Genomic DNA, 26,057 nt, shown 5'->3' with positions numbered 1-26,057 from the left:
CCTCCAAGACAGGGGTCTGTAATCCTGCTGTTGGACAGCTACAGCCCTGCAGTTTTTACAAGCAGAGCACAGATCTGGCTCACAGCTGGGCTGTGCTTTCTTCCTCCAACAGGGGGCACTGAAGAACCACAGAGCAGAGCTTCTCTTGTGTTCTTCAGTCAGTGAGCTGCGCCTCGCCTGCGAATCTGTCACATTAAAAGTCTTGTAACTTACCTGTGGCTGTCTTGAGCTCCTCCTTGAGCTCCCTCTTCTCCCTGCGCAGAGCCAGCAGCTCCCCACGGATCCCCTCCCTCTCCTTCTCCAGCTTCTCCTTCTCGCTCAGGAACCTCCGGGCGTCCTCCTGCGCCCTTGTCTTCCCGTACTTAAACTGGTTGGCATCTGGAGAGACAGAGGCGGCGGCCGCAGTCAGGGGACTCCTGCCCCTCTCCCCCACGGACAGGGCACCGAGTCTCTGGCGTCCTGAGCGGGAACCAGGCCGGGCCTGGAGTGCGGCGTTCAGAATTCCTGCCCCGATTTCAGACATATTTCTCCAGCGCCATATGTCTGCCAACACACTAGTATCTCCACAAGTGCCCCAGACCCATAAGGACACTGACAGTCAACACTCCAGACCTCTTCAGAACCAGCAGTTTAACTCCAGAGCAAACCAGTGGAAACTAGTGGGAAGAGGACCTAACACTGAGAACACCAGGCACTTTACACAAAGGGTGGTGGGAGTGTGGAACAAGTCGTCCAGCCACGTTGTTGAAGCCAATACCCTGGCGTCTTTCAAGAAACAGCTGGGTGAGATCCTTGGGTCAGTTATCTACTAACGACCAAACGGACTGGAATGGCTGAATGGCCTCCTCTCATTTTGAAACTTTTCTTATCTTCTAAAAGGAGAAAACAAAACAATCTCAATGCACCATCTTTTTTACTGCATTAGTTGGGTTTTTTTGGTGGGAGGGAATGGGGGGACTTATACAGGTTGTCCTGCAGAAGAGCCCAACACCTGAGCCAGAATCGAGAGAAAGGGCACAAGGCCACTCTCTCCTCACCACCAGATTGAAGAAGTGTCACGGCATACATGGGAGGAGGGGTGAAAGGTCACAGATTGAGCCGAGGGGTTGTGAGAAGGTGACACAATCCTCCAGGCCCTCTCCCCTCTCAGCCCCTGTGCAGACCAAGAGAGAAGCTCGTAAATCTAATGTTACTTCAAGTGTCATGTGTAACGTGGGATAGCCTTTGAAGAGCCAGTACTACCTCTCTCACTTGATCCTCTATAGGGCCATTAAGCCACATGAATAGTTAAACCTTCACAAGATGGATGAAGGTGGGGAGAGCTGCTGACAGGGGTAATGACTCTGTAAAACTTTCATGGCACTACTGGAGAACACTCTGACAGGAGGCCCCATCATCATGACCAACTTGTTGCCTGCCTGTATTGTACCTTAACAGAGAGTCAGGAGATGACAAACATTCTTGACATGAGAACACCAAAATGGATACAGATGAGAGGAGTCCATTCGGTCCCGTTTGGTCTTTAGTAGTTAACTGATGTAAGGATCTCATCCAGCTAAACAGGGTATCGGCTTCAACAACATGGCAGTTCAGCTTGTTCCACACTCCCACCACCCTTTGTGTAAAGAAGTGCCTTCTGCAATGTAGTTTCCACTTGTGCCCTATGACTCCACTGTTTGAATTTTTAATTGAATATTTATCCTAATATTTTGGAAAATTGTAATTTAATTCTTTGCATATTTATATTTTTTGGAACGGTACAATGAGGGGAGCATTCTGAGCCTGCATGCTTTGTTGAATCTAATATAGTCCTGCTTTATTTTTTTCTCCTGTTTCATCTGCCAAAATAGAGACATTATTCCGGCCCAAGGAAAAATGTAAAGATTTTAAAGATAATTAAATCAGGAGCAAGGCAGAGAGACAACAAAGAATGTCACCAGGATGGATGGAAGATGGAGCCACCCCAACAGAAATGCGTGACATGACATTAAAGCACACCGCAGTGCCTGGTACCTCAGGCTGGATAGCACGCAGGCGATCAGACACCCTTGATACATTTGCCAGGGGCAAGGATGTTTACAACTGTACAACTGGACAGCTCCACTATGTCTTGCTCACTGAGACATGCAGGGTCCGGCACCACCTGGACAGCACACGCGTCTAACTGCACACCAGTCCTGGCTTATCCACTCCATCCTCTTTCAGGGACCCTCATCCTCAAGAGGAAAGCAAGGACGCCGGAGTCTTACTGGAATCGTGGCGCTTGATCTTGCCCTGGGGGTCGATCTTCTGGGCGTCCTTGCTGGAGAAGGACGCGTGCCGCTTCACCTGGGCTCCCGCCTTCGGCTCCTCCGGCTGCTGGAGGCCGAAAAGACAGAAAGGAAGAGGTCAGGGACTCAGGGGAGAAGAGGAGGGAACTGGAGAGCCGGGCTTCGGGATCAGGCAGCCAGTTGGGATTAGACAGGGAGCAGTAATAACTGAGGTCAAACAGATTTTCACCACCGCACTACTATGTTAAAGTGAGGAGTGGTTGCGTCTGCGGTCACTGCAAGGTGTTCAGACAGCGAGCGCCCCCACAGTCCTCTACAGCAGGGGTTCCCAGTCCCAGTCCCCCACACCTGCTGGGTTTCAAAGGCTGGAAATTTGAAGATACTTAAGAAAGTCAACAGTTAAGAGGCAATGTCCTACATGTTTAAGAACTGAAAAGAACTGTAGAGTTCAAATTAAATCTGGTGTTATCTAGCTCCATAAAAAGTTTAATTATTTAACACAGTCCTCAGCTGGAACAAAAACCAACAGGTGTGGGGTACCCAGGCCCAAGGTTGGGAACTCCTGTTCTGGAGCAATGTCTGTGGCTTATGCCAAATTATTAAACACAGACTAACTGATTTCAGATCAAAGAGAGGTGTAATAGATAAGACCCAGTTTCAGCTCTGCACTCATTCAGGTGAGTGAGCTGAAATCTAACCAACTGCACTTGAGCCAAAGGAAAAACGCTGACCCACAGTGGTGTGTCTGATACAGTGTCATTCCCACGGTGGGCGTGTCTGATTAGTCTGATACAGTGCCACTCCCACTATGGGCGTGCCCGGCACCTTGTCAATCCCACTGTGGGTGTGTCTGACATCACCACTCCTACTGTGGGTGTGTCCGACGGTCATTCTCACTGTGGGCGTGTCTGATACAGCATTTGACATCAAATCCCGGGAGAGCTGCATAAGTAACAACACTAAACATTATTTAAGAAGAATATGAAGCAAATAAATTTTGAACTCAAATGGGAAAACTTTGCTTCAGGCTCTTCACCATCGTTAGAGCAGGCTCAGGCTCTCCGAGAACACTGTTTAAACATGGCAGACAGGCTCGGTCTCCTATAAATTGCTTACTTAGTAGGAAAGTTTCTGATTTATTTAGTTTCGGAAAGCAAGGAAAAGGTCCTAGAAGGGAAAACCGCACAACATCTCTCCGCTTTAAAAGACTGATGTCACTCATTGCTCCTCACAAACACAAACCAGAAGATTACTGCTAATAACACAGGGCTGCTGCTCCAAGTCTGGACATCGTCTCGTCCTCCTCTGCCAACTGCTATACTAAAAACAGAGGCTTCACAGAGCTTACATAGGAAAAGTCGGAAAAACATTTCCTAACTGATACAAGTGAATTGATACCAGTGCCTATGTGACACAGTGTCAGCGGTTTCCCACACCACACCTGGGCACAGCCCTGTCTCTTAGTTCAAGCTGAGCTCTGAAGTCTCCACTTATCTCCAGTAATTGACAGCTTTGATTGGCCTGTTTGCTTGCTTAGATGGTTAGTCAACTTTATTTCTTCTTATTTCTACTTCAAGGGGACTGGTTCCAGCTACTACAAGCAAACAGGACTTTATACAACTCAAATAAGCTCTTAATGTATACTTAAGAACAGTTACAATGAGTGGTGCCTGTTTGGTAGTTAGTAGTTAACTGATCCAAGGATATCATCCAGCTGTTTCTTGAAGGAAGCCAGGGTATCAGCTTCAGTAGTTTGTTCCACACTCTTACCAACCTTTGTGCAATGAAATCCTGTCTCGAGACACCCAACACCCTCCATCCTATCTTACTGGTACTCCTCTCCACAGCTGATAAATACTGTAATGTGCCATTAATGTGCCAATGATACATTTATGCTGTTCCATGGAAATACCTATGGCAACAAATGTTTTATATCCGAGTTCAGAGGTGAGGTTGAAAATGAGGATTTATAGGCTTTGTGTCGGGGGGAGGGGCTGTGTTATTCAGGTCCGGGTGATGGTTTACAACAGCTGCTGAGGATCCTGCTGAGCTCTGGGCAAGAACAGCCACCAGTCTGGAGAAAACAAATCTGGGCCCTGCAGAACACCGAGATACAGCCTGGCTCCTTGTTGAAGCATTATGTTTTGATTTTTGTGTTCTTACTTCTGTTGTTACTTCTGCCTTTCTGTCCAGGGCTCTGGGGTAACATGCGATACTGTTACACCTCTCGTCTCAGCCCTAGTGCAGACAGACAGAAACATCTGTCCGAAACATCTGGGGAAGTGGCCAGTGAGGGCGGCACTTCCCGACGGGAAATGGGATTGTCCGTTTGATGGAAAACCAGATTACCGCATAAAAACTTGCCTTTCAAAAAGAAACAGGGCTCCTTTGCTTTGACTTTATTGTCCTACGACACAGAAGGCGGAAATTCAGCATGCGTGTGTTTTAAAAAAAATCACTCCATTTCCACTGTTTGCACCAGGACAGGAGGTCCTGGAAACCAGGCACTTGCTGTGAAAGTCACTGATCAATGCTACAGCAACCCTTTGAAAGGAAAGGAGAACTCTGCCAAGAGCTCAAGGAGGCAAGTTAAGACAGACCGCGGCTGAAGAGTGAAGGTATGCAGGAACACTACCGCACAGCTTTAAACAGAACACTGCTAAACAGAGCACCAGCCTGTCACAAGAACACAATTCGTGCAAAGAACAGCATGACTTTGAGAACAGGGATGACCTGTCCCAAAGTGGCACTGATGACTGGAGTACATACTCTTTTCCACCGTGTTTGGCATCAAAGCTAAGATTTAAGTGCTACTGCCCGTTTACGCGTAAACAAGACACCGGGGAGGCAGCAGGCCGCAAGGATGCAGTTTACACAAATAGATTTTTCCCTTTTCCAAGTGTCAAAAAAGGGAACTGCACCTTTTTTTTGCATCATGGTGCTGAAAAGGAGTTAACCTCCGAGGAAGATGGGAAGATTTTTTGTAAGTGACAAGTGTCAGCTGTCAGACTAGGGCAAATGTGCATCACCATGCATCACCATTTTACCACGCTTTCTCTATACTGCTGCATATACTCTGCTCTGGCATAGTGCCCAACAGTTTCATGCCCCTGTATGCTATACCAGGCTGTACTACACATTGCTTTTACCTTGCAATATCTGAGCAAGTTTTGCTAAGGTAGCCCTGCTTTTGTCTCGGTGTTGGAATTTGGCATTCTGATTCAGCATGCAGCTGCACGCCAGGTCCTGTTCCCTGTACACTGGGCTGCTCACAGGGGACCTGAACCAGCCAGCTGCACCCAGGGCGCGTACCTGTACTCGCTCGTAGGGCACCTCGTCGTAGGTCCTGGAGTCCACGGCAGAGGTCGCCCACCTGCGCAGGAGGAGAGAAGAGCGCCGTCACCTTGGAGTGAAGCCGAACGAGCTGGGCCGCCTAACGGGATAGCGGCACAACTCCGAGACCCAGAATCGGCATTTTACGAAACAGAAAAGCAACAGAAAGGTCCCGAGTCAACTGTGTCCCCTGTGGATAAGACACAGCACACTCTCCTTACTGAAGCTGATTTTGGGAGATTTACTGTATCATTAACGCGTCAAGTAGGACTGTACTGAACAGATCAGGGATTCTCTACTCTGGACCACGGAGCCTAAAATCCAGCAGGTTTGTCTCTTCAAATTGTCGACAGCTCAAGGTTGTGGAGAAGGAAGAATATTGTCCAGTTAAGCCCTTCTGCCCGGGAGTGGAGCTGCTGGACTCTGCTGGACTCTGCTGGACTCTGCTGGACTCTGCTGGACTCTGCTGGACTCTGCTGGACTCTGCTGGACTCTGCACCCGTGGCCAGAGCTGGGCTTGCAGGTATAGAAGAGCTGGGGAACGTTCCTCAACTCTCTTTCCTCAATTTCCCTTCGGGATCAATAAAGTCTTATCTTATCTTTATCTGCCTGATATTCCCATGGTTCAGTGCAGCGCAGCTCAGCGAGCTGCAGCAAAGCCCCAGCATGAGCAGCACAGCCAGCGAGGAGCGGGCTCCCCTCCGAGCACTCACAGGAAGGAGTGTCTGACCGCGTCCACGATGTTGGCGATGGTCTCCACGTCCACGTAGTCGTAGTGCAGGGACTCGGGGTCCGTAGAGCTGCCCGTCTCTGCCAGCAGGAGGCCCAGCCAGCGGCCCATGTCCTCCGAGCAGTTTGCCTGGAGGCAGAGACAGGAACGAGACGCAGGGCGTCCGGTCAGGGGCACAGCAGGAGAGCAGCTGGTCCAGCCCAAAAGAGCCCCAGAGACCCACACAGGTGCCCACACACAGCACACAGAGGAGTCGCCAAGCTCTGTTTAGCTGACAGGGTGTGAATCGGGAGAAAAACAGTCATCCTCGCACACGTCTCAGGACTGCAGCGCCCCCGGGAGTCCCCGCGGAACCCATACCTCCAGGGCTGCCACCTCATGCCCGCTGCGCAGGATGCGGAAGGCGAAAGGGTGCTTGGGGCCCAGCCCGGGGGCCACCTCGCAGCCCCGCAGGGCGATGGCGTTGACGTGGGTGCGCAGGTCCGAGCGGTCCCGGTGGAAGTAGAGCGTGCCGCGCCGCACGCAGCACCAGCGCTCCTTCCAGCACTGGTTCACCAGCACGTTGAGGTAGCCTGCGGGGAGACGCAGGCAGCGCAGTCAGTGGCACAGGGACCGGCTGGCATTGCGGGAAGGGGCGGGGGGCATGCCCCTCTGACACGCCCAACTGTCAGAGCTATGGTCGAGCTCCACAGTGCCGTGCGGGTGAGTCAGAGCCGGCTGGAAAAGCGGCGCGGCCGTCGCCGATGTCACCGCAGGGCCCGGGAGTCTTGGAAACCCCAGGGAACAGACAAGCCCACCCAGCCCGGAAAGCGCTCAGCCAGGAAGGGACGACCCTCACCACAGCGGGGCAGCTCCTCCTCGGGGGAGGACGTCCGCGGGTCCTCGGCAGCAGGGGTCTTCTTCTTGGAGAAGCTGATGATCCGAGTGATCTTCCTGCCGGCCGCGCGGCTCACCGAGCCCGTCAGCTCCGACAGGCCGCCGCGCTTCGCCTTCCCTGCGTTCAAGCACAGACACAGCACAGGAGTGAAAGGCCCCGGACAGACCCTGAACACGGAGGCGACACCGGGCCACAGACCGGCTCATGCTCTGAGTGGAGAACATTACACCGAGCTGGCAGCTGCACTGCGCAGACAGGCAGGAGCAGAAACACAAAAGGGCTGGTGCAGGAGTGACGAAGCGAGCGGGTTCTTACCATGCTCCCTGCTCTCTCTGCCGTTGGCCGGGCTGTTGTTGTCCCCCGTCGCGACGCTATCCGAGTCGGAGGTGTGCTTGTCTGCAGACAGTCTCTGTAAACACACCCACACAGTGTTAGCTGCGCTGAATCAGGCCGCGGGGCGAAAAGTGAAGCAAGAAGTGTAGAATTCTTATACCCAGCCCGTTTTCCTCAAACTGCCCTACGTGAACACTTGTCTCTGGGAAGGTGGACAAAAAGCTGTGTTTGTCAACACCAGCCCTGCTCTACATGTCTCCTGGCTGCAGGGCTGGGCCACACGGGAGCGCCTGTCTTAGCAGGCCGCCTCACTGACGAAGTCACAGAGCCGCGCAGCTCTGTTTGATGTGTGCCTACCGTAGTTAAACCACAGTCTGGAAAGACATCTGAAGGGTTTATGTACCCGGCTGGGGCAAACCACACACTCGAAAGCCAGGTGTTTAGGTTTCACTGTATACCTCTCACACTTTTCCGCCGTGTACAGTAGGGCTCTCCCACACAGCACGCCCACTCTCCTGTTCTTTGACCGCAGTCCGACTCCCCCTGATTACCTTGTCCAGCTCCGTTTTCCTCAGGATCATGGGAGAGGTAGACACCTCTGCTCCAGGTCCACTGCTGCCCTGGCCGCTCGCCTCTCTGATCACCTGCGGAGGAATGGCAGCCTTACACACAACTTACCCGGCCGGAGTCGAAAGGGTAAAAGCAGAGCGCAGTGCAGCTGAGCACAACGAGACATCCGCGGCGCGGCACAGGACAAGCACAGTGGAGTAAATGTGTGGCATCAGTGGGGCGAGACTACAGTCCTGTGCATGGGGCTTTACCAGAGCTCTGGCAGCTCACACACACCCCCTAGGAGAGGCACTGCACAGCACGGGCAGTATTTTTGTTGCCTTGAGAAAATAACTTTGTGAGCATGCAGAGAGATGGAGCGACTGACTTCACTGAAGAACGAGAAGGAAAACTGAAGCTCACTGGAAATGATAAAGAACGAAGGTGGAGAAGGTGATGCGTCTGTTGTTACATACATATGACACCCATTAAGCAAGGACAGCCTTCATCTGCAGGAGGCGTGACGCAGGGCTTTTCAAACTCGGCCTGCAACTCGAGATGCATGAAAATGCATGAAAATGTCTTGCTTGTAACTTGGTTACATTCTCTCCAAACCAGCTACGAAGCAGTGATTCAGGGGAAGATGAATTGTTAGAGAAGCAGTGAGCTGTTCCACTCAGACAGGCCGGTGCTGTTCCCGTTCTCCTGTCTGCAGTCCGTCTGCCCTGTCAGATCACAAGAAGGAATCGGGCTCCTGGGTGCTCAAAGCAGACACTATCAGCCCCCGCACTGCAGAGGATCCAGCAAGGACCGAGCAGGGGAGACAACAGCAGGGCAGATAACAGACACCAGAGCAGCATTCCTCTCTGCCGGGAATTTCTCTTCCCACAGGCACAGCCACGAGCCGGCAAAGAAAGAGAAAAGCTTCTGGAGGGACTGAAAAAAAAGGCGATGTGCTGTTGACCTGTGACCTTTATTGACGTTTGCTATGGGGAAAGAAGGGCACGCAGAGGGCACTGCGGCAGAGTGAGATCACAGCAAGCAGAAACCTGTATCCACAAAAACTGTGAAAGTGATCAAATATTCCCTCAGGAGGCCTAGAGCAGCGACGCTCACTCCTGGTCACTGGAGATGTCTTTCCACCTGGAGGCTTAGGGACTGGATTAAGTCAATTATCAGTTTAACATTTTATGGCCTGAACTAGCTTTTGCATAAAAAAGTAAAAAGTTCTCATATATTTTAGGACTGCTGCCTTTGGTAGAAAAAAACGTAATTGTTCTACACAGTAATTATAAGAAATGGAATAAGGAGATCTGACAGACTGAATGCACCCATTGTTGAATATTCTGATGTTATTACGTAGTCAAATAATAGTTTTAAAGAAGCTGTGTATATATTAATTAGATGCACAAAGTTACCAGTTTTATATATATTTATATAGTTTTATTTATATATATTTATATATATTTTTTCCAAGGATGATGCTTTAGATACAGGTACATTCATAGAAAAATTATTCAGCCACAAAAATAATGACTCAGTGAAAAATTGTGTGTGGTTAAACTGAAAAAAAAAACAGTTACTTTTTCATTTAAGGAAAGCAAATCTTTGCTGAGTGAGCACTTTGAATGTGGCAGAGATTCAATATTCTTTAGTTGCACACAATTCACATCTGGATCTCTGGTAGATGAATTCTATCAGAGTTCACCACTGTGTCTGCAGTCTAATGTAACTGTTCACTAAAATCCTTTCTTCTTCTCTTAAGCCCAGAATCCAGATTCCAGAGTACCAAGAGGCCACAATTAAGAGCATTGTGAAGTTCCCTTTTAGCCCTGCAGAGAAAGGGGTTTCTCTATTTTTCTCTTCAGTGGGGCAGGTGTTTATTACTTCATTATTACAATTACTGCTGAGTCTATTTTCTATATATGATGAATGTGGTCACGCCTGGATAAGAAATAAATTTGACTGGAGAAAACAAAACCTCCGCTGTCTGTATGATCTCTTTCGTCTCTATGAGGGCTCCCGTCCTGACTCTTCTCAGATTTAGTGAGCGTAACTACAGGACTTTAACACAAACAGCAAGACTGACAGATTCACCCAAATCATCTTACTGAAGATTTGTGGCTGTAAGTTGTCATAGCTACTCAATACTGGCAGTTCCATGCACAAGGTGACATTTATACACAAGACACAAGCCATGACTTACAGGGATTTTGGCAAACGCTGCTCAGACGTTTGTTAGTCATGATCCATAAATTTGTTAAACTTGACATGTTTGCTGTTGATACTGTAAAGTCTCACTGATCTGCAGGTACAGTGATCTTAAAGCTTGCCAGTTTTTCTGAACCAGAACCCTTCATTCCTGAAATTAACATACTTCTGGACTGTCTGAAGACGCAACATCCTGCACTGCTACCTTGTGGAACAGCAGAACCAGCCAGTCCTTCCAAAATGGTACAGAGGTATTGTGCAAGCTTGGCTACATCCAGATGCTGCCTTCACGCATTTTAAACTGGATTTCTTCTAAAACCTAAGAGTTTGGAGTGTTGAAATAAACCTGTTTTAGTGTTGCAACTGGTATGCCTGTTTGTCACACCACAGTCTCCCACTGCTTGCATTTTTAGAAGGCGTTTTCCAAAATTCTTCCAAAACGCAATGCTTCAGGAACCCAAAATTGGTCTCGTTTCCCCGCCCCACTGCTGGCAAATCCCGGATGGGACTCATCAGCGACCTCAGTGGCGGTCCCCGAGCTGAGGAGAGTTAAGGACACTGACCCTGAGCCAGCCCTCGGCCTGCTCCTTGCTCTGCACCGCCAGCACCAGGCTCTCTCCCGCCGGCAGGGTGAACCGCAGCTCGTGCTTCTTCCGCCGTCCGTCCTTGGGGACGTAGATGACGTGGCACAGGTTGAGGGGCAGGTCCAGGTAGGGGGTGTGCTCCTTGGAGCTCTTGTAGCACTGGAATGACAAGGGGACAAAGGTGTACGTAGGCGGGAGAGAGGAGCCTGCAAATCAGGCAAGGGAATAGTTCAAAGGTCACAGAAAGAGCCATCCAAATTCCCTGCTTTCTAACCTGGAAATCTGACAGATGGACACTTGGAAATATTCACCTTGGAGAGATTAATAAGTGTCCATCTTATTACGGAGATTCCATATGGATAAAACATATTTCAAAGGGAGAACAAATCCTGCGCAAAACCACACAGATGCGAAAATCGCAGCATTCACCAGTCTTGTCCAACTCTAAGAGCACCCGCGGTCTCTCGGCGAGTCAGACGGTAAGGAAACGCAGGAAGTCAATGGGTTATCTTGCTCAGTGTGGTCAGTCAGGTTCATCAGCTCAGTTCAGGATGTCAGGGGGGGAAGATTTATGGGGTTGCACACTGACCAGCAGGCGGCTGTCACGAATGATGGTCAGCTGCTTGGCCCACTGTCCGAAGCGCTTCTTGCGCAGCAGAAAGGCGCAGATGCGGCAGTCCTTCACCAGCCCCATCGAGTTCTCCTCGGACGGCCACTGGTGCGTCAGCCGCCGGCCTTTCCCATCATCCTCCTCCTCGTCGTACGACTCGTACGAGCTGCTCATGGCATCCGAGTCGTCTAGGGGGAAAACAACCCGGCAACAACCAAATGAAGTGAAGAAGAAAAGCACAAGCAGGGGGAAGAAGCAATTAAAGACCGTTGTGTTGGTGCAGCGCATAGCCTTACAGGAGTTCTTGGGCTCTCCGTTCATCCTGGTGGTGGGGTAGTTGTTATCGGCGTCTTCATAGTATCCATCCTCTATGGAGTTGGGGGGGCTGGAGCTGCCTGTGTGAGAGCAGATCATAGGGTTCATATTTGACAAGAGTCCTGTCCAGTTAGAACAGCAAGCACTTCTCTATTCAAAGAGGTGTAGGAGTCTGGAACAAGGTGCTGGGCCACATTGTCTGAGCTGATACACTGGAGGCTGGAAGACATTCGTCCATCAGCAGCTTCTAGCCAAGCTACATGAGCAGAATGGCCCTTCCTGTATTGTAACTGTTCTTGTTCAGATCTCATTTAATCCGTTTTTCTAAATGAACGACTGCAGTGAAACCTGCACCATCTGTAGTATGTATATTTTGGTCAGTGCAAAAGACTTTGCACTTTGTCCCAGCAAGCTGCAGTTCAGATGGTGTAGTAAGTTTACTAATTTGAGACGGCCAGCACTTGCACGTGCACCTCTGAAGACAGATAGTAATTTTGCGCTTTGGGCAGAACCATGAGCAGGGTGTCAGCACAGGTCTACAGCAAGCACAGAGCAGCAGGCTAGGAAAACAAGCAACACCTGACCCTGATTCACTTGACCCCATGAGGTAGTTGAGAGAGGTCAGAGGTCACACAGTGAACTTGTGGAGGACAATGATCAACATGACAGACCAAAACCCTGGCCCCTACAGGAGGGCTCAAGAAGCCCAGTAGTCTTAGGAAGACCTGAAATGGCTGAAACTGCTATGTATCGGGACTCTTATTGTCACTCCTGGCTGTCTGCAGACTGGCTTGGTGTCAGGGTTAGTATTATGTGAATAGTGAGGTGTATATTCTGAGGCAGAGCATTTCCAACACAGAACTTACTGCGGGTGGTGATGTACTGGGGGGCCTTCCCAGGGCTCAGGGGCACTGCCTCCTCATAGTAATCCTCTGGGGGGGGCGTGGTGGGCAAGGGAGGGGGGGTGTCTGAACTCTGAGGAGCAAAGAACACACATCTCACTGTCCATTCACAAAACACACCCAGCTTCCCGTCCGTCTGTCCATTCACAAAACACACCCAGCTTCCGGTCTGTCTGTCCATTCACAAAACACACCCAGCTGCCATGTCCATTATGTCCATTCATGAAACATACCAAATTGCCCATCCGTCTGTCCATTCATGAAACATTTCCAGCTTCCCGACTGACTTTGTTTGTCCACTAAGTGAATAGGTATTATCAAGTCCTTCATCCAAAATTTCCCAGAACCTGAGAGAACCTGTCCTACTTTCAAAGTGTTATGAATTCCTCCTTTCAGCATTCCACTGCTATCTCATCGTGAAACATACAGACACCTCAAAGTATATATATTTAATATATACAAAATATATATCCAAACATTTTGAACCACCCTAGAATCATCTACTGTGTTCATATATTATATAAAATATTACTTAGAATAACTCAGATGTAATTCCAGTAAAAACAAATGCGCACAAAGTCTTAGAAAAGTTACAGAAGCTGAAAGTGCTCCCAGGATCCCGCTGAACTAATACTGACTCTCCATGGGGCAGACCATGGGGCTGCTGAGTCACTCACACAGTCAGATGCTCCACAACATGTGCCACAGTGTGCACTGCAATTGCGGTTCAGTCTGCACCATCAGACCTGTCTGCGCTGTCTGCACAGTGTGCACTGTCAGACCTGCCTGCGCTGTCTGCGCTGTCTGCACCGTCAGACCTGTGAAAAGCAGGAGGAGAGCTGGGAACTGGGGTTAAACCAGGCCCTGCTTACCGTTTTTGACTGGGGAGTTTCAGGTGCCTCCTCCTCCTCCTCACCCTCCTCCTTCTGCTCCTCTGCCGAGTCTTTCAGATCCCGCAGGTCGCAGTCTGCTATAACAAGAATGCGGAGCAGTGAGTACATAGACCACACTCTGCAACAGCAAAGAAGACAAGCCTGGAGAATAAAGTCATTCAAGTCTTCACATGACCTGACCTCCACCCTGTTCTCCTCCTTCTGCTCTTCCTGGTTTTTACATAAACACTCAGCAGAACATGATCACGGGGTACCATGGCAGTGATCATTGCAGCCTCACATGCTATTGTGTTCTTGGTTCAATTCTGACCTGGGGAGCCTTCTGTGTGGAGTTTGCATGTCTCCTCCCGTGTATGTTTCCTCCCTCAGACCATGCTATCCATATCCTTTTAAAGTGTACTCCGTGGAAACTTGTGTGTCTAAGTGTACGCGTGTGTGTGAACCCAACGATGGCCTCTGGTCCTGGCCAGGGCTGATGCTACCTTGTGCTGTTTCACTGCCAGGTTGGGCTTTGGCTCACTGTGGCCCTCTACTGACCAAAGCATTACTGAAACTGGAAAACATTCATATATCGTAATAAAAGAGAATATAAAATAGGATACTGCATATCATACAACAATATTAATGATAGATTACAGGAAACAATCAGTCAAAAACAAGTAGAAAATAACAGCAACATTTTCTTCTTACCAAACTCTTCGAACAAGGATTCGACAAAGCTCGTCCCATTCCTGTAGACTGAGAAGTTCATGTACGTGTAATCTGTTCTGTTAACTGAAAAGGCACACAAAAAAGGTTAATAGTTTAATGTGAATGCGGTAATCAATTGTCTACACTCACTCAGGGCTGAGCTACAGTGGACTATGACTCTCCAGACTACAGAAGAACCCCTTGCAGCTCATTTTGCAATGCATGAGTAATCTACAGAGCCCACTCAGCTTCTCCCGTGCTGAACTGGTAATAAATAACCCACGCTATCTGTACATCACGGGGGCTCTACAAAAAGACATCCGCAGAGAGAACCTTGCATAATTGTGTGGGATTTTAACAGAAACAATGGCAAACATAACTGCTAGCTTATGCAGTTAGTTCTTAACTGTAGTTTTAAATCAAATTGAAGACAAGCACCATCATTTGCACCAGCACAGTGGCACGTGTAAATAAATTAGCAAATGGAGATGTAAAGAATCATTTAGTGACATTAAAACAAAGCTCCTGTGGGAAGGAACCAAAAGACCTTTATCTACATGCTCGATTCTATGGTCTGGTGGTCACTGTGGTGATAGGCTGACTAGTTGTGGTCCCTATGATTCTGCATTGAGCTGACCCAAGCAAACATTGCAATTCTGGGTGGATCTGTCCCTGGTGGAAACTGTGGCTGTGGGCAAAACTGTCCTCTGTGGATCTATCCCTGGTGGACACCCTGAAAGTAGGCAGACCTGTCCGTGGTGACCCTGTCCCAGGTGCACACCGCAACAGTGGATGGACCTGTCCCTGGTGGACACTGTGATAGTGGGCTAACCTGAAGGCTGCAGCTGCTTCAGCAGGTTCCTGACAGTGGTCTTCTTCTCAGCTGTGGTAGAGCTCAATGTCTCATGGTCCAGTAGCTTCAGGAGGATGTTGAGCTCGGAAACCAGCTGCTCCATTGCTACAGAACAAGGTAACAGAGTAAGGTGAGCACTGCTGCAGTGCCGTGGGACAAGGGAAAATGTGATCAGTACAAATTTTAATAAACCCTAGCTGTAGGTGTGCTTGGAGACAAAGTGAGTTCTCAGATCAGTGACTGCTGTCAGATGTAAGCACAGAGAGAAATATTCAGAATCAAAGTATTTTCTGCCATGCAGAACCTACAGCACAGCTCCACTAGGATACATCTATCTGTATTGGCTTTCCATGTCAAGCTGACTCATAACAGTGAGCCTGCTGACCCAGCAATTGCACACTGATTGACACTGCAAAGTCTTCCACAGACACAAATTCGGATTAACTGGAGGAGCGAAGCTGTGGAAAATAAGGAGAGCCAGCTGTCAGAATTGCTGTATCCACTGGACACCTGGAGATTTTGGCTCGCTGTCCAGGGAACTCCTGCCAAATAGGCTATCCAAGGGGTTGATGGCTTAATGCTGTAAGCAGGCGTGTTAGGGGGACGGCAAGAATCAATTTCATACATGAATCACAGACATAAATGATTAAATCTTAAAGCAAGCACGGACTGTTACTAATAAAGTCTTTGAGAAGGGTAAGAGAAACAGCAAGGGCGAAGTGGTCTTAAAACAGACCAGGGGTTGATGCCCCAGGACTGACGACCCCTTGGGAACATGCCGTGACGCCTGTGCGTTGAGCCTGTGGAGCTGTCCCCCCCACCACAGAGATAAGGTTTCAACACGTGAAAAATGCAGCCATCGCTGGAAAAAAAAGAGCTCCCCCACCCCACCCCCATTAGAGGAAAACAGGTGACGACAGCTCCAAAACATCCACTGGGCATGTCCGCCGCAGCTCCGGGCGAGAAGGCTCTGGCGATGTGAGACTGCAGGTCATACGTCAGGAGCAGCACGGAGTGGACATGGTGACCTGTCCAGAAGCCGATGAAAACCGCTGGGCCTTCACGCCCTGGTCGTTGGACAGGCTCACCTTCTCCAGCCTTATCCGCGATCAGTTCCTAACGCCTCCTTTCCCGCTGCCCAGCAAGCCCATTTGCTGGTTTTCTCCCAGGTTCATTCACTAAAGATAGAGCTGGCCCTGCCCCTCCGGGTTCAGGATTTGAGACCTGCTCATTAGATGAGGCATCCCGTTTGAGGCTTATTTAAAAATTTCGGCATTAAAGATGGCTGCGCGGTGGCGCAGTTTGGAGAGCCACTCTCCAAAAAAAAATCACATACAGCCTCCCTTCTCTGCACCGGGTTCTTGGCAAAATTCTTCTGTCTACCATTGATTTCAGCTGTCCACTATCGCGCAGATCAATTTCACGGAAAGCAAGACCCAGTGGGCATACACAAAGACACCGTTTGTTGCAAAACTCATCTGTTGGGTAAACACACACTTCCTTAAGTGACCTCCCCCCTCCCTTCCCCAGCCTGTCCAGCCCAGCCCTGCCCCCCAGGGGCCTGCATGATCACATGGCTGCTCTCTAGACCGGCCGTCATCACCGCAATCAGGCAGGCTCCGATCCTTTTTCAATCATGCCCAGCTCTCCTGCAGGGCCCAGTGTAACATAATCAGCAGAGCGTAACTGTCCCTTATTTCAGCGTGTTCTGTGTGAACAGACTCTCCCAGACACTTTTCGTTCAGAATATAAGCTCATAAAGTAAGCAAAGGGGAGAAGGGCTGTGACAGCCCGTCATCTGGCCCGTTAGGTAGCTGATGTATTGTGAAAGAATATGAGAAAAAAAAATACAGAGAATGGCCTAAGGAGATAGAAACAAAGGAAAGGGTGGGGAATTGAGCAGGTTTTGAAGATAAACCTTGGTTTTACTTTCTGGAAGAACAATCCCCACGAACAAACACCACCCAGGGCAGCCTAAGGCCGTATCAGTAGACTCTGGAAATTTGTAATTCAACACTAGTTATTCTAAAACATATAACAGTGAATAAACTGTTTATTTGCTGCAGTAGAAAGTGCTGAGGCCTGGATCTGTGCTGAGGCAGGCTGGGTCCTTTGCAAAACAGAGGAGCTCATTTCACCAGTAGAACAAAGACAGTTTCTACGATTCAGCTGAAAAATAAGTAGAACTGGTTCACAAAAAGCTTTGAAAGTTCTCTAAAGATTTTTCCCCTGTTTATCCGTTAACCACAAATGGGAAGACAGACTTTCAAGGCTGGCTCAGCAGTGCCTGAAGTCTGACATGAGCTGCCTGTAAAGTAAGCTGTGGTTCAGTGTGTTAGCAGTGGCATTACGCATAAAGATCTTTCCTGGCCGTATGAAAGGCATTTTTACACACGCCAGGGGAATTTATTGAGACATGAAGAGACTCGGTTTTCTCAAATAAAAGCAACACCTGAAAAAAAAAAAGGCAAGCTTCTCTCGACCACAGGGGATCTTCTGAGGTTTGCACATCATAAAGTGGAACATCTGGACAAGCTCCATTGTGCAGGAGTGGTAGCACTCCTCCGCAGGGAAAGCAGGGAGTTCTCACCCCAGCAGTAAGGAGTGCCGCTAACGTCAGGGGGTTGGCTACAGCTGAGCTCGGGGAAGAGGGGAATTGCACAGCTCTGCACGAGCCTTCTCGTGAAAGACTCCGGGCAGAGATCAGGACTTAATTTTTTAAAAAGATGGGAAAGTTGAGAACAATAAGAAAGTTTTAAAAACATGAACTTTAGAAGAGTGCATCTCTGTGAATGTATGCGATAGGCATCAGGACTGCCAGGGCAAGGCAAAGTGGAATCAAAAGTAAAAGCACTGCAAGGTGCAGAGAAGAAGGAAAAAACCTCAATGCAGTAATGAAAATGGGAAGCTTACACATGAATTTACAGTACAGAAGTTAGGTCTCTTTGTACTGTACATAGAGGGCAGCAGTGTGGAGCAACTGTCAGGGTGCTGGACTCATGACTGAAAGGTTGTAGGTTTGATTGCTAGGGGAGAGACTGCTGTTGAAAGCAAACACCATTCACTGGGGGGGCGAATGCAAGTCGTTTGGATGACCACGTCTGCCAGATAAATAAATATAGAACACATGCACAGAATAGGCTCACAGCTGGAGAGGCATAGAACAGCAAATGGCTCATGTACGCCCCCTCCAGGCCAGGTATTGGCTCTCCCCTTTCCTTCAAGAACACAGGACAGACGTGTGCCTTCATTCCCCACTCTGCCTCCGCCTCCCTGCTCACAGGGTACCCAGAATGCCCAGGGCTACATGAGGTACCAAATATAAAACCAGAAAAGCACAAGGCTGGAGTTTTTTGTTTTATATCAAGGACAGCTTCAGTTAGGCCACTAGTACCAAAACCTGTTCCAAACCGGAACAGGAAATTCTCAGAATTCGGGATTTTAGACGCCCCGATGCTGAGAAACGTGTCAAGTGCTCAGTCAGCTTACAGCCCTGACAACTGCAGCTGTGACTCACCGCACCCGAGCGAATAAAGAGGTGACCTATTAACACATGAAAGCCTCTCTGCTGGAGTGGATGTTTTCTCCTGGGCGCTCCAACCCTCTGCAGTGTTTGCCGCCTCCCATGGGGCCAGGAAAGGCTGTAAAAGCCTGAAACACAATGGAGGGCTGACAGGCGACACCTTGTTAAGTTGACGCGCGGGGACACGCCAGCGCGGGGCAGGAGAGGGAACGGCCTGCGGTGTCTGCCTCTCGGCCACGTGGAACGGGAACCACCGTCACAGCCAGAGGCCGCGGCCTGATCACAAAGTCCCCAGCCCCGAGGACACCTCGCAGGGCAAACTCTCAAAGAGGGCTGCTGTATTCGTGGCAGTGTGCCGTTCCTACTTGCAAGGAGTACGTACGGGGTTTCCGCCAACTGTCTGTTGAGTGGCGTCTCCCACTCCCTGCTCTAGCTCCTTGCTTAACTTTGCGGCTCAGTTTTGTGTAGAAAGACAGGATAATAAACTCAGGAAGAGGAAAATGCAATCTAAAAAGATACAAGTAATAGGTTTATTCCATGCTGAAAAGAGAAGAAAGAAAACACAACGTTTCGGCCGTGGAGCCTTCTTCACCTGGTCTAAAAAGGTATGCAAGCAGGGAGCTGTGTCAACATGCATAGGCTGCAAAGGAACAGGTACATTTTCATTCCAGGCTGAAAGGTAGAGAAAGGGAAAGAAACACTACGTTTTGGGTATGGAGTAGTGTGTCTTTTCTTAATCTTTCGTTTAACGAACCTTTACCTATTCCTATCTAAAAAGACAGACCTAATTGATAAGAAACTGGAGAGGAGCAGTTGTCTGGAATGACACTTAACACAGTCAAGAAGCACCCTCAGTGTAAAAATGGTCCATGAAGAAGGTATGACAAGTGAAATATCAACAAGCTTTATCGAATGATAGAGTGAATGCTAGAGTGAAGCCTCTAACTCCTGACACTGCTGGGACCCCGGACTAGGAGCAAAACTTTTTTCACCTACCAGTTACAGCTGCTGAGGAGGAAAATCCAACCATTCTCCCCTTTTCCCTCTCCAAAAATAAACGCTGTGCCCCCGGGGAAGGAGGATGTTACATGAATCCCAGCATCAGGCTCAAAGCTCTCCAGTCGTGGAGCAGAAGCCCCTGTGGTCTATCGGCAGCAGTCGTAACACCAGCACTGGCTCGGCAGGCAGGCAGCGGCTGTGCTCTGGTATCTCAAGGGCTCCCTCTGAGAGTGCTGAGTGGCAGTTTCAGGCTCCGGGAGATTGCAGTGGCCACCCCCCACCGCAGTCATGAGAGGCCTGGCCTAATCCCTAGGCTCCGAGGCTCCGGCTTCACATGGGAATCAGGATTCTGTGTCAACACGGTCCCCCCTCCCTCCCCTCCCACTTCCCAGGACTGTGCTCCGAGCGGGAGAGGAACGCTGCTGTGGAGCTCCGGAGCTCTTGCAGTCACCTGTGCGATTCCCACCCCCGAACAGCCAATAGCTTCTCTTCTTTACTCCAATGCTCACAAATGGGAACATGGATTAAAAATTGTTGGGTAGTTCTGATGGAATAATCTACTGGCAGGCAAATGAGAAGCAATGGCTAAAGGTTAGCTGCTTGTATAAAGAGAGACAGGACATATCATGCAAAGCATAAAGAATAATAAAAACTTCCCTCCTTATGACAGAAATATATGAGTGAAGGAGACACTAGCTTTGGGTACATTCATTAGGATTTACGTGATTAAGAAAAGTTTCTGGGGGGTCTAGAGAAAAATTTCTGTTTCAACTGTGAGAAAAGCCATCACAACACATAAATAATAATAATTGCTTACACTTATATAGCGCTTTTCTGGAGACTCCAATCAAAGCACTTTACAGGTAATGGGGATCCCCTCCACCACCACCAATGTGCAGCATCTACCTTGGTGATGCAACTGCAGCCATAGTGCACCAGTACGCTCACCACACACCAGCTCTCAGTAGGGAGGAGAGCAGAGTGATGAAGCCAGTTCAGAGATAGACATGACATGAAGTGTGAAGGAAGGCGGTCCACTGATTTAGAAGTGGACAGATCCATGTCTAAGGGGGTTGAGAGGAGGTAGAAAGACTCAACTGCCACAAGCCATGCCATCCATACAACAGCCCAGTATGGGACAGAGCAGTGCAGAGCAAGGACAGCTCTGGGAAGACCCGAGTCTGATCTGAGACTTCACCTCCCTTGGTAAAGAAGAACATTTTTGTATCCTGCCATAATCGTACTGTGCAGACAGCATTATAGGTCGCAGGGCTTTTTAAAAGACTTTGCATTGATTTATTTGTTGCTGACAGAGCTGATCTGTGAACACAGAGAGAGAGGGAATGAATGAGCTCTCAGCCTCAATGGGATGCAGGATCTGACTTGTCAAATACCTGGAAAGACACTCAGCACGTTGCAGCTCCTGTCCAGGCATACATCTCTGTCTGGTGTTTTCAGCTTTTTATCCTTTATTCAACCCCAGAACAGATACTCGGGTTTTACAATGGTGCCACATTTATGGTACATTTGCTCAGGCAGACAACAGCAGCATCCCACTTGAGATCCAAACCCAAAAAACCCTGCAGTCTGGAGTCTACAGTCTTGATCACTCCCTCAGACTGCTGATTCCAGAAGTGCTGAAATAGGAACACCCTGGCAACGTGGTGCTGCCTAATGTTCCCAACACACTTAGAGAGGCTGTCCTCTTCATAAGCATCTGCATCAGGCCCTGCACGACAAAGCCAAGCTACTGGGCACTGCTGTGTTTGGGTATGCTCCATTCAGTGCTTGGTGTTGCTGTCCTCATTGTGACATGCTGGGGGACTTACAGTGCAATGCACTACTGGAGGGGAAGAGCACAATCACCCCCTGACCCCCCAGGAACGAGGAAATGACTCTAGGGAGTCAGGTCCCTGAACTCACAGCTTCCCTGGCTCAGCACAGGGATTGGATTGAAGGAGAGAGAGGAGGGTTCACTACAGCAGGCCTCTGCAAGCTGCAGGCTGGAAAACCCACAGCACAGCAACTCAAACACTGTTAGTTACCATGGAAATGAAACACAGAGGACGTGGCTTTTTAAAGAGTCTTTAACGCCTTGTAATTAAAGACTGAAGATACTGCAGGTTAAGCAATGTTAATTACCGTGTAATTTAAGGTTTTGATGAAGATACTACTCCAACTCTTTCATCAAATATAAAAAAAAACACAAAGCTCATCCTCAATGTGCTTTCACTCAAACATTCTGCATGGAAGTAGCATTTTTTTACTTGAACGTAATTTTGCAAATGAAAAAAAAAACACGCCAAGAGGCAGATGACTGATGAGTTCTCGTGTTATTCTAGCACGCGACGCCCAATTAAAGCAAATTATTCAGGCCCCCGTGGAGAGTAGTTTGAACTTGCTGGCCTTGCAGAGGGAATACAGAGTAACGCCAAGGCCTCTGCCTGCTGTCTTTCTCGCCCCTGAGTTCCCATGATCCACCCCACACCCAGCCATCCTGGACAACCCCAGTAAGATCAGTCAAAATCACCCCTCCCCTCCACATGCGATCCATGTTTACTTTACAGTGGGAGCTCAACACATTGACCTCTGACCTCTCCCGCATAATCGTCTGTTCGTGTGGAGCTGCCTCGGCTGGGATTTTAACCCACTGCTGCCACCACTACAATCACAATGACAGAACATAGAGAGACTTTTTGCACCCTATCTTAAGTGATAACATGCTGGTATTTGATTTGAGGAATTGTTTGGTCATGTTAATGCTACCTGGTACTGTCACCTAGTTATTCTTAAGCAGTTAAAAAGGCTGCAAATGAAATTAGGACCATCTGGCTCCAGATGATCAACTAAACACCTCCGCTTGATTGTAGCTTATTGATCTGAGAATCTTTTCCAGCTGTTTCTTAAATAGCCCCATGGAATTGTCTTTAGCATCATGGCTGGACATACCTTGAGTCCAGACTGGAAGATCTCATACTGTTTGTTTTTGAAAGAACACAGGTTATTGGATTCAACTACATGGCTGGGCAGCTTGTTCCACTCTTCCACAGCCCTTTGTGTAAACAAGTGCCTCATGCAGTCACACCTACTTGCCCTTTTCATGTTCACCTGTGTCTTCCAGTTTTAGTTACACTGTTGGTTAAGAAGAACCCCCACCTGTGTTGACTTTGTTCATACCTTGCAGCTTTTAAATACTGGTATATCACATCTAACATCTTAGTTTCCTCAACTGAACAATAAAAAGAGGTTCATTTCCTTTGACCTGTCTGTGGAAGACATTCCCTTTTAGGAGAAGAAATAACCTTGTTATTTGAATTAATTTAACCACAGTGTGCACAGTGATCTAATACGATCTTATTACAAAATATTCTTGCAGTTTTAACAAGTCCCACTGAAATGCAATGTTCCATGTTAACTACAGTGTATATCCTGAGAATCATTAGCCTTTCTGACTGCTTCCCCTGCTTCCTGAACTAAAAAAATGCAATTTACTTGAAGAAAAAGAGCAGAGATCCCCAGGACTAATGACAGCTTCAGCGTTATCACTCAGACTAGAAACAATAAAACAGGAGTGTTGGAGAACCACATTAGGCTCATTCCTGATGAGAAAGTCATCTCATTTCACAGAGCAAGGTTTATTTCTCCTGTAAAGAAAAGGATCTTTTGTTTAATACCTGTTTACGAGCAAGTATTCCCATCTTTCTACCTAAGCCCCCAGGGGGGCTGTCCGTCCTGGTTTGTGGTCGAACATGTGACAGATTGATTAACCACAGAAGACCAAGAACAGGATTCCAAGTGACACCCCCAACAACAGCAACAAAAAGCTCTGAAATTCCAGACATGCTCCGAGAGTTAGCGTTCCAGTTACTGTGGGATGCCGTGTCTGGCGAGTACAGTGCACCAACTGCTGGAAACCCCACCACCACCACAGTCAGGGTGAGACCGGTTTCGAGCAGTGAGCCCAAGGCAAATACAGGCGCAAGACGCAATTCAATGTGAAGCAGCGAGAGGGAAAGGGTTTGATGTGGATCCGATGCACGGGAGGGAGAAGCAAGCGTGATCTAGGCTCTTCTGCAATACAGTCTCCTTCTGCTCGGGCTCGTTTATCCATAGCAAAGCACAAGATCCGCCACAGAGCAACGTCCCATTCCAGAGCCTCAGTGGCTCATCTGGCCAGAGCTCATCCCGGTTAGTGTAGCATTAAGAGGACCGACAGCAGATGACTCCCCCCCAGATGGGACGCTGGATTACCCACCCAGCACTGCTGGTCCCGTTACAGCTGGGCAAATAGAGTGAAGGACATCACTTTAGGTACAGCAGCAGTGTCTGCAGCAGGTACTCAAACCTACGGCCTGTCAGTCATGCGTTCAAAGGCTCTCCTGCAACTCTCCATCATTACTGTAAGAAGGGGTGTGCCTTTAGATATCTTGTGGCTTTATCTTGGAAAGTACAGACAGTTCAGGCCTGGTTCAGGGCTTGATTTCAAGGCAACTCCTTGGGCAAGTCTAAAATATCAGATTTTCATATCATAGTCAGTACAGACACTAGAAAGGAAGTTCTAGCACATGAAAAAATTCTAGCACATGAAAAGACCCAGTTTGTTTTCTTGTGCTTCTCCAATAATACTACTACTTTGGGTAAAAATCTGAAGCTGATGGAACGAAGGCATGAAATTCTTAAATTTCTAACAGGACAAGATCAGATGAATTGAAAAGACCAGCACTGTAACGAAGACCCCCGAGATTCTGAGCTTCCTTCTGTATTCTGTGCTTCTGAGGGTTGAACACTACTGTAACTACTTACACTACGCACAGGCTGCTCAACTAAACTTCAGACGTGAAGGAGAAAGGCCATACAAGAAACGGCCAGGCGCTTGCTCCTGTATTTAACAGAAAAGCATCCCTCCTAGCCCCGTGGAAGGGCAGACACACCGCAGCAGTGTGGGTAGAGGATACAGCCCACAGCTGCGTCTTCCTGTTCCCCCGACGACAGCTCCTATCACTGCAGCCTTCTGCTTCCTGTTCCTCCGCTCCCCCTTCCAGAGCAGCCGCTCCAAACGTCTTCCCAGGGGCACACGCCCCTCGAGCCCGCCCGCCCGCGCTCACGTCTCTGCCTCGACCTCCCGAGAAACTAACGACCGCATGGGCCACGTGGACCATACGGCCACCTCTTGTCCGCTACCTTACTGTTCTGTGCTTACACCGGCTCACTGCTCTTCCTCCGGAGTCAGGGGAGGAGGACGCTGCCATGGGCTTGTTTTTGAATGAGCTCACCACACCCCCTGGAACCTATGACTTCTGGAAGCAGCACCTGTAGGTAACTTCTTGAAAGATTCGACCGCACTGACCGCTAGTAAATTTTTATCATCGTCATTTTTTTTTTAACAGAAGAAAATTACCTGGGATTAAGGCTGGCATTCCGCATCACAATGGAGCAATCTGGAACCCTGGTGGACTCCAGTAGAAACACTTTATACTTTAGTCCCCGAGGGTACGAAGACGGGCCGTGCGGCCTAGCATGCACCAGACTGGCGCGACTCAGGCAAGGAATTCTGGTGTCGGGCAGCCGGTGGGCACCGCGCTGCTGGTATTCCAGAGGAGAGCCGGAGAAGGGGCGATGGAACCTGCCTCCTTCAGGGAAGACAAGCACCCTGGATGAGGCACGGCAAGCCGCCGGGACGCGCCAGGAAGACATCCCTCCCCGACTGCCGCCAGAGCCCTGCTGGCCAGCTCCGCCCCTGAAGCCTGCGTCCGCCCACCTTGGTGGCGGGAAAGGGGGAGGAGAGAGGGGAGAGCTGGGACTTCGGTCTGCAGACTCAAGCACAAGGGGTCACCCAAGCGAGGGAGCCGCCGTGGGGGGTGGCGTGAGCGAGACAGGAGACGCAAGCCTGACGTGAGCACGGCCTCTCGCCAAGCCGCAGGGACGAGCACTGCTGGAGCCCCCATGGGGCAGAGGGCCGGAGTGGGGAGGAGCACTGGAGAGCTGCAGCAGGGGGCATCTGGGCTTCGAGAACGCAGACGGAGAGATCAGTGTGGTCATGGCCGTCAGAGGTGAAATGAGAAAGCGCTGGGAGACCGCTTCAGAGAACATGTTAGGGGTGTGAAGGTGAAAGATTTCTGCAAACCCATAGATTCTCATTTCACCTCTGATGGCCATGATCACACTGATCTCGCCGTCTGCGTTCTCAAAAGGGTTTCTTGACTCCTATCGCAGAAAGACATCAGAAACTAAAATGATCCTGAAACTTGGCTCACACTTCCCCCTTCTCTCAACGACAGACTTGTTTTCTTCCAATCCTCTCTATTCATTTGTAGGTTTAATTTCACACCTCTCCTCACCTCTCTCTCGACCTCGCACCACCTGAGTGGCCACTCTGCCTCCCCCC

At 49.2% G+C, this 26,057-nt stretch overlaps 1 protein-coding gene across 3 annotated transcripts in view; it reads right to left on the bottom strand.

Annotated features, from left to right (window-relative positions):
* Positions 1–26,057, bottom strand: part of afap1l1a (actin filament associated protein 1 like 1a) — a 39,778-nt gene that overhangs the window by 4,060 nt on the left and 9,661 nt on the right. Inside the window, exons 1-16 of one of the 3 annotated variants that reach the window (XM_088932780.1) lie at positions 19,670–19,726; positions 15,130–15,255; positions 14,298–14,381; positions 13,587–13,684; positions 12,679–12,787; positions 11,794–11,892; positions 11,477–11,685; positions 10,867–11,046; positions 8,095–8,187; positions 7,526–7,619; positions 7,172–7,327; positions 6,694–6,905; positions 6,317–6,462; positions 5,583–5,643; positions 2,250–2,358; positions 214–378 (exon numbers count right to left, since the gene is read on the bottom strand). In XM_088932780.1, coding sequence (XP_088788906.1) covers positions 214–378; positions 2,250–2,358; positions 5,583–5,643; positions 6,317–6,462; positions 6,694–6,905; positions 7,172–7,327; positions 7,526–7,619; positions 8,095–8,187; positions 10,867–11,046; positions 11,477–11,685; positions 11,794–11,892; positions 12,679–12,787; positions 13,587–13,684; positions 14,298–14,381; positions 15,130–15,255; positions 19,670–19,703 — 1,975 coding nt within the window. In that variant the 5' untranslated portion in view covers positions 19,704–19,726. Of the gene's footprint in view, positions 1–213; positions 379–2,249; positions 2,359–5,582; positions 5,644–6,316; positions 6,463–6,693; positions 6,906–7,171; positions 7,328–7,525; positions 7,620–8,094; positions 8,188–10,866; positions 11,047–11,476; positions 11,686–11,793; positions 11,893–12,678; positions 12,788–13,586; positions 13,685–14,297; positions 14,382–15,129; positions 15,256–19,669; positions 19,727–26,057 lie in introns of those variants that run through there. The other 2 variants (XM_088932781.1, XM_088932782.1) reach the window with 2 other exon arrangements.

This window comes from Atractosteus spatula, chromosome 14 (assembly GCF_055471065.1).
Source record: "Atractosteus spatula isolate fAtrSpa1 chromosome 14, fAtrSpa1.hap1, whole genome shotgun sequence".
Classification (NCBI taxonomy): Eukaryota; Metazoa; Chordata; class Actinopteri; order Semionotiformes; family Lepisosteidae; genus Atractosteus; species Atractosteus spatula.
The sequence above is the reverse complement of the archived record's forward strand: the minus strand, read 5'-3'. Positions and strand labels throughout refer to the sequence as shown.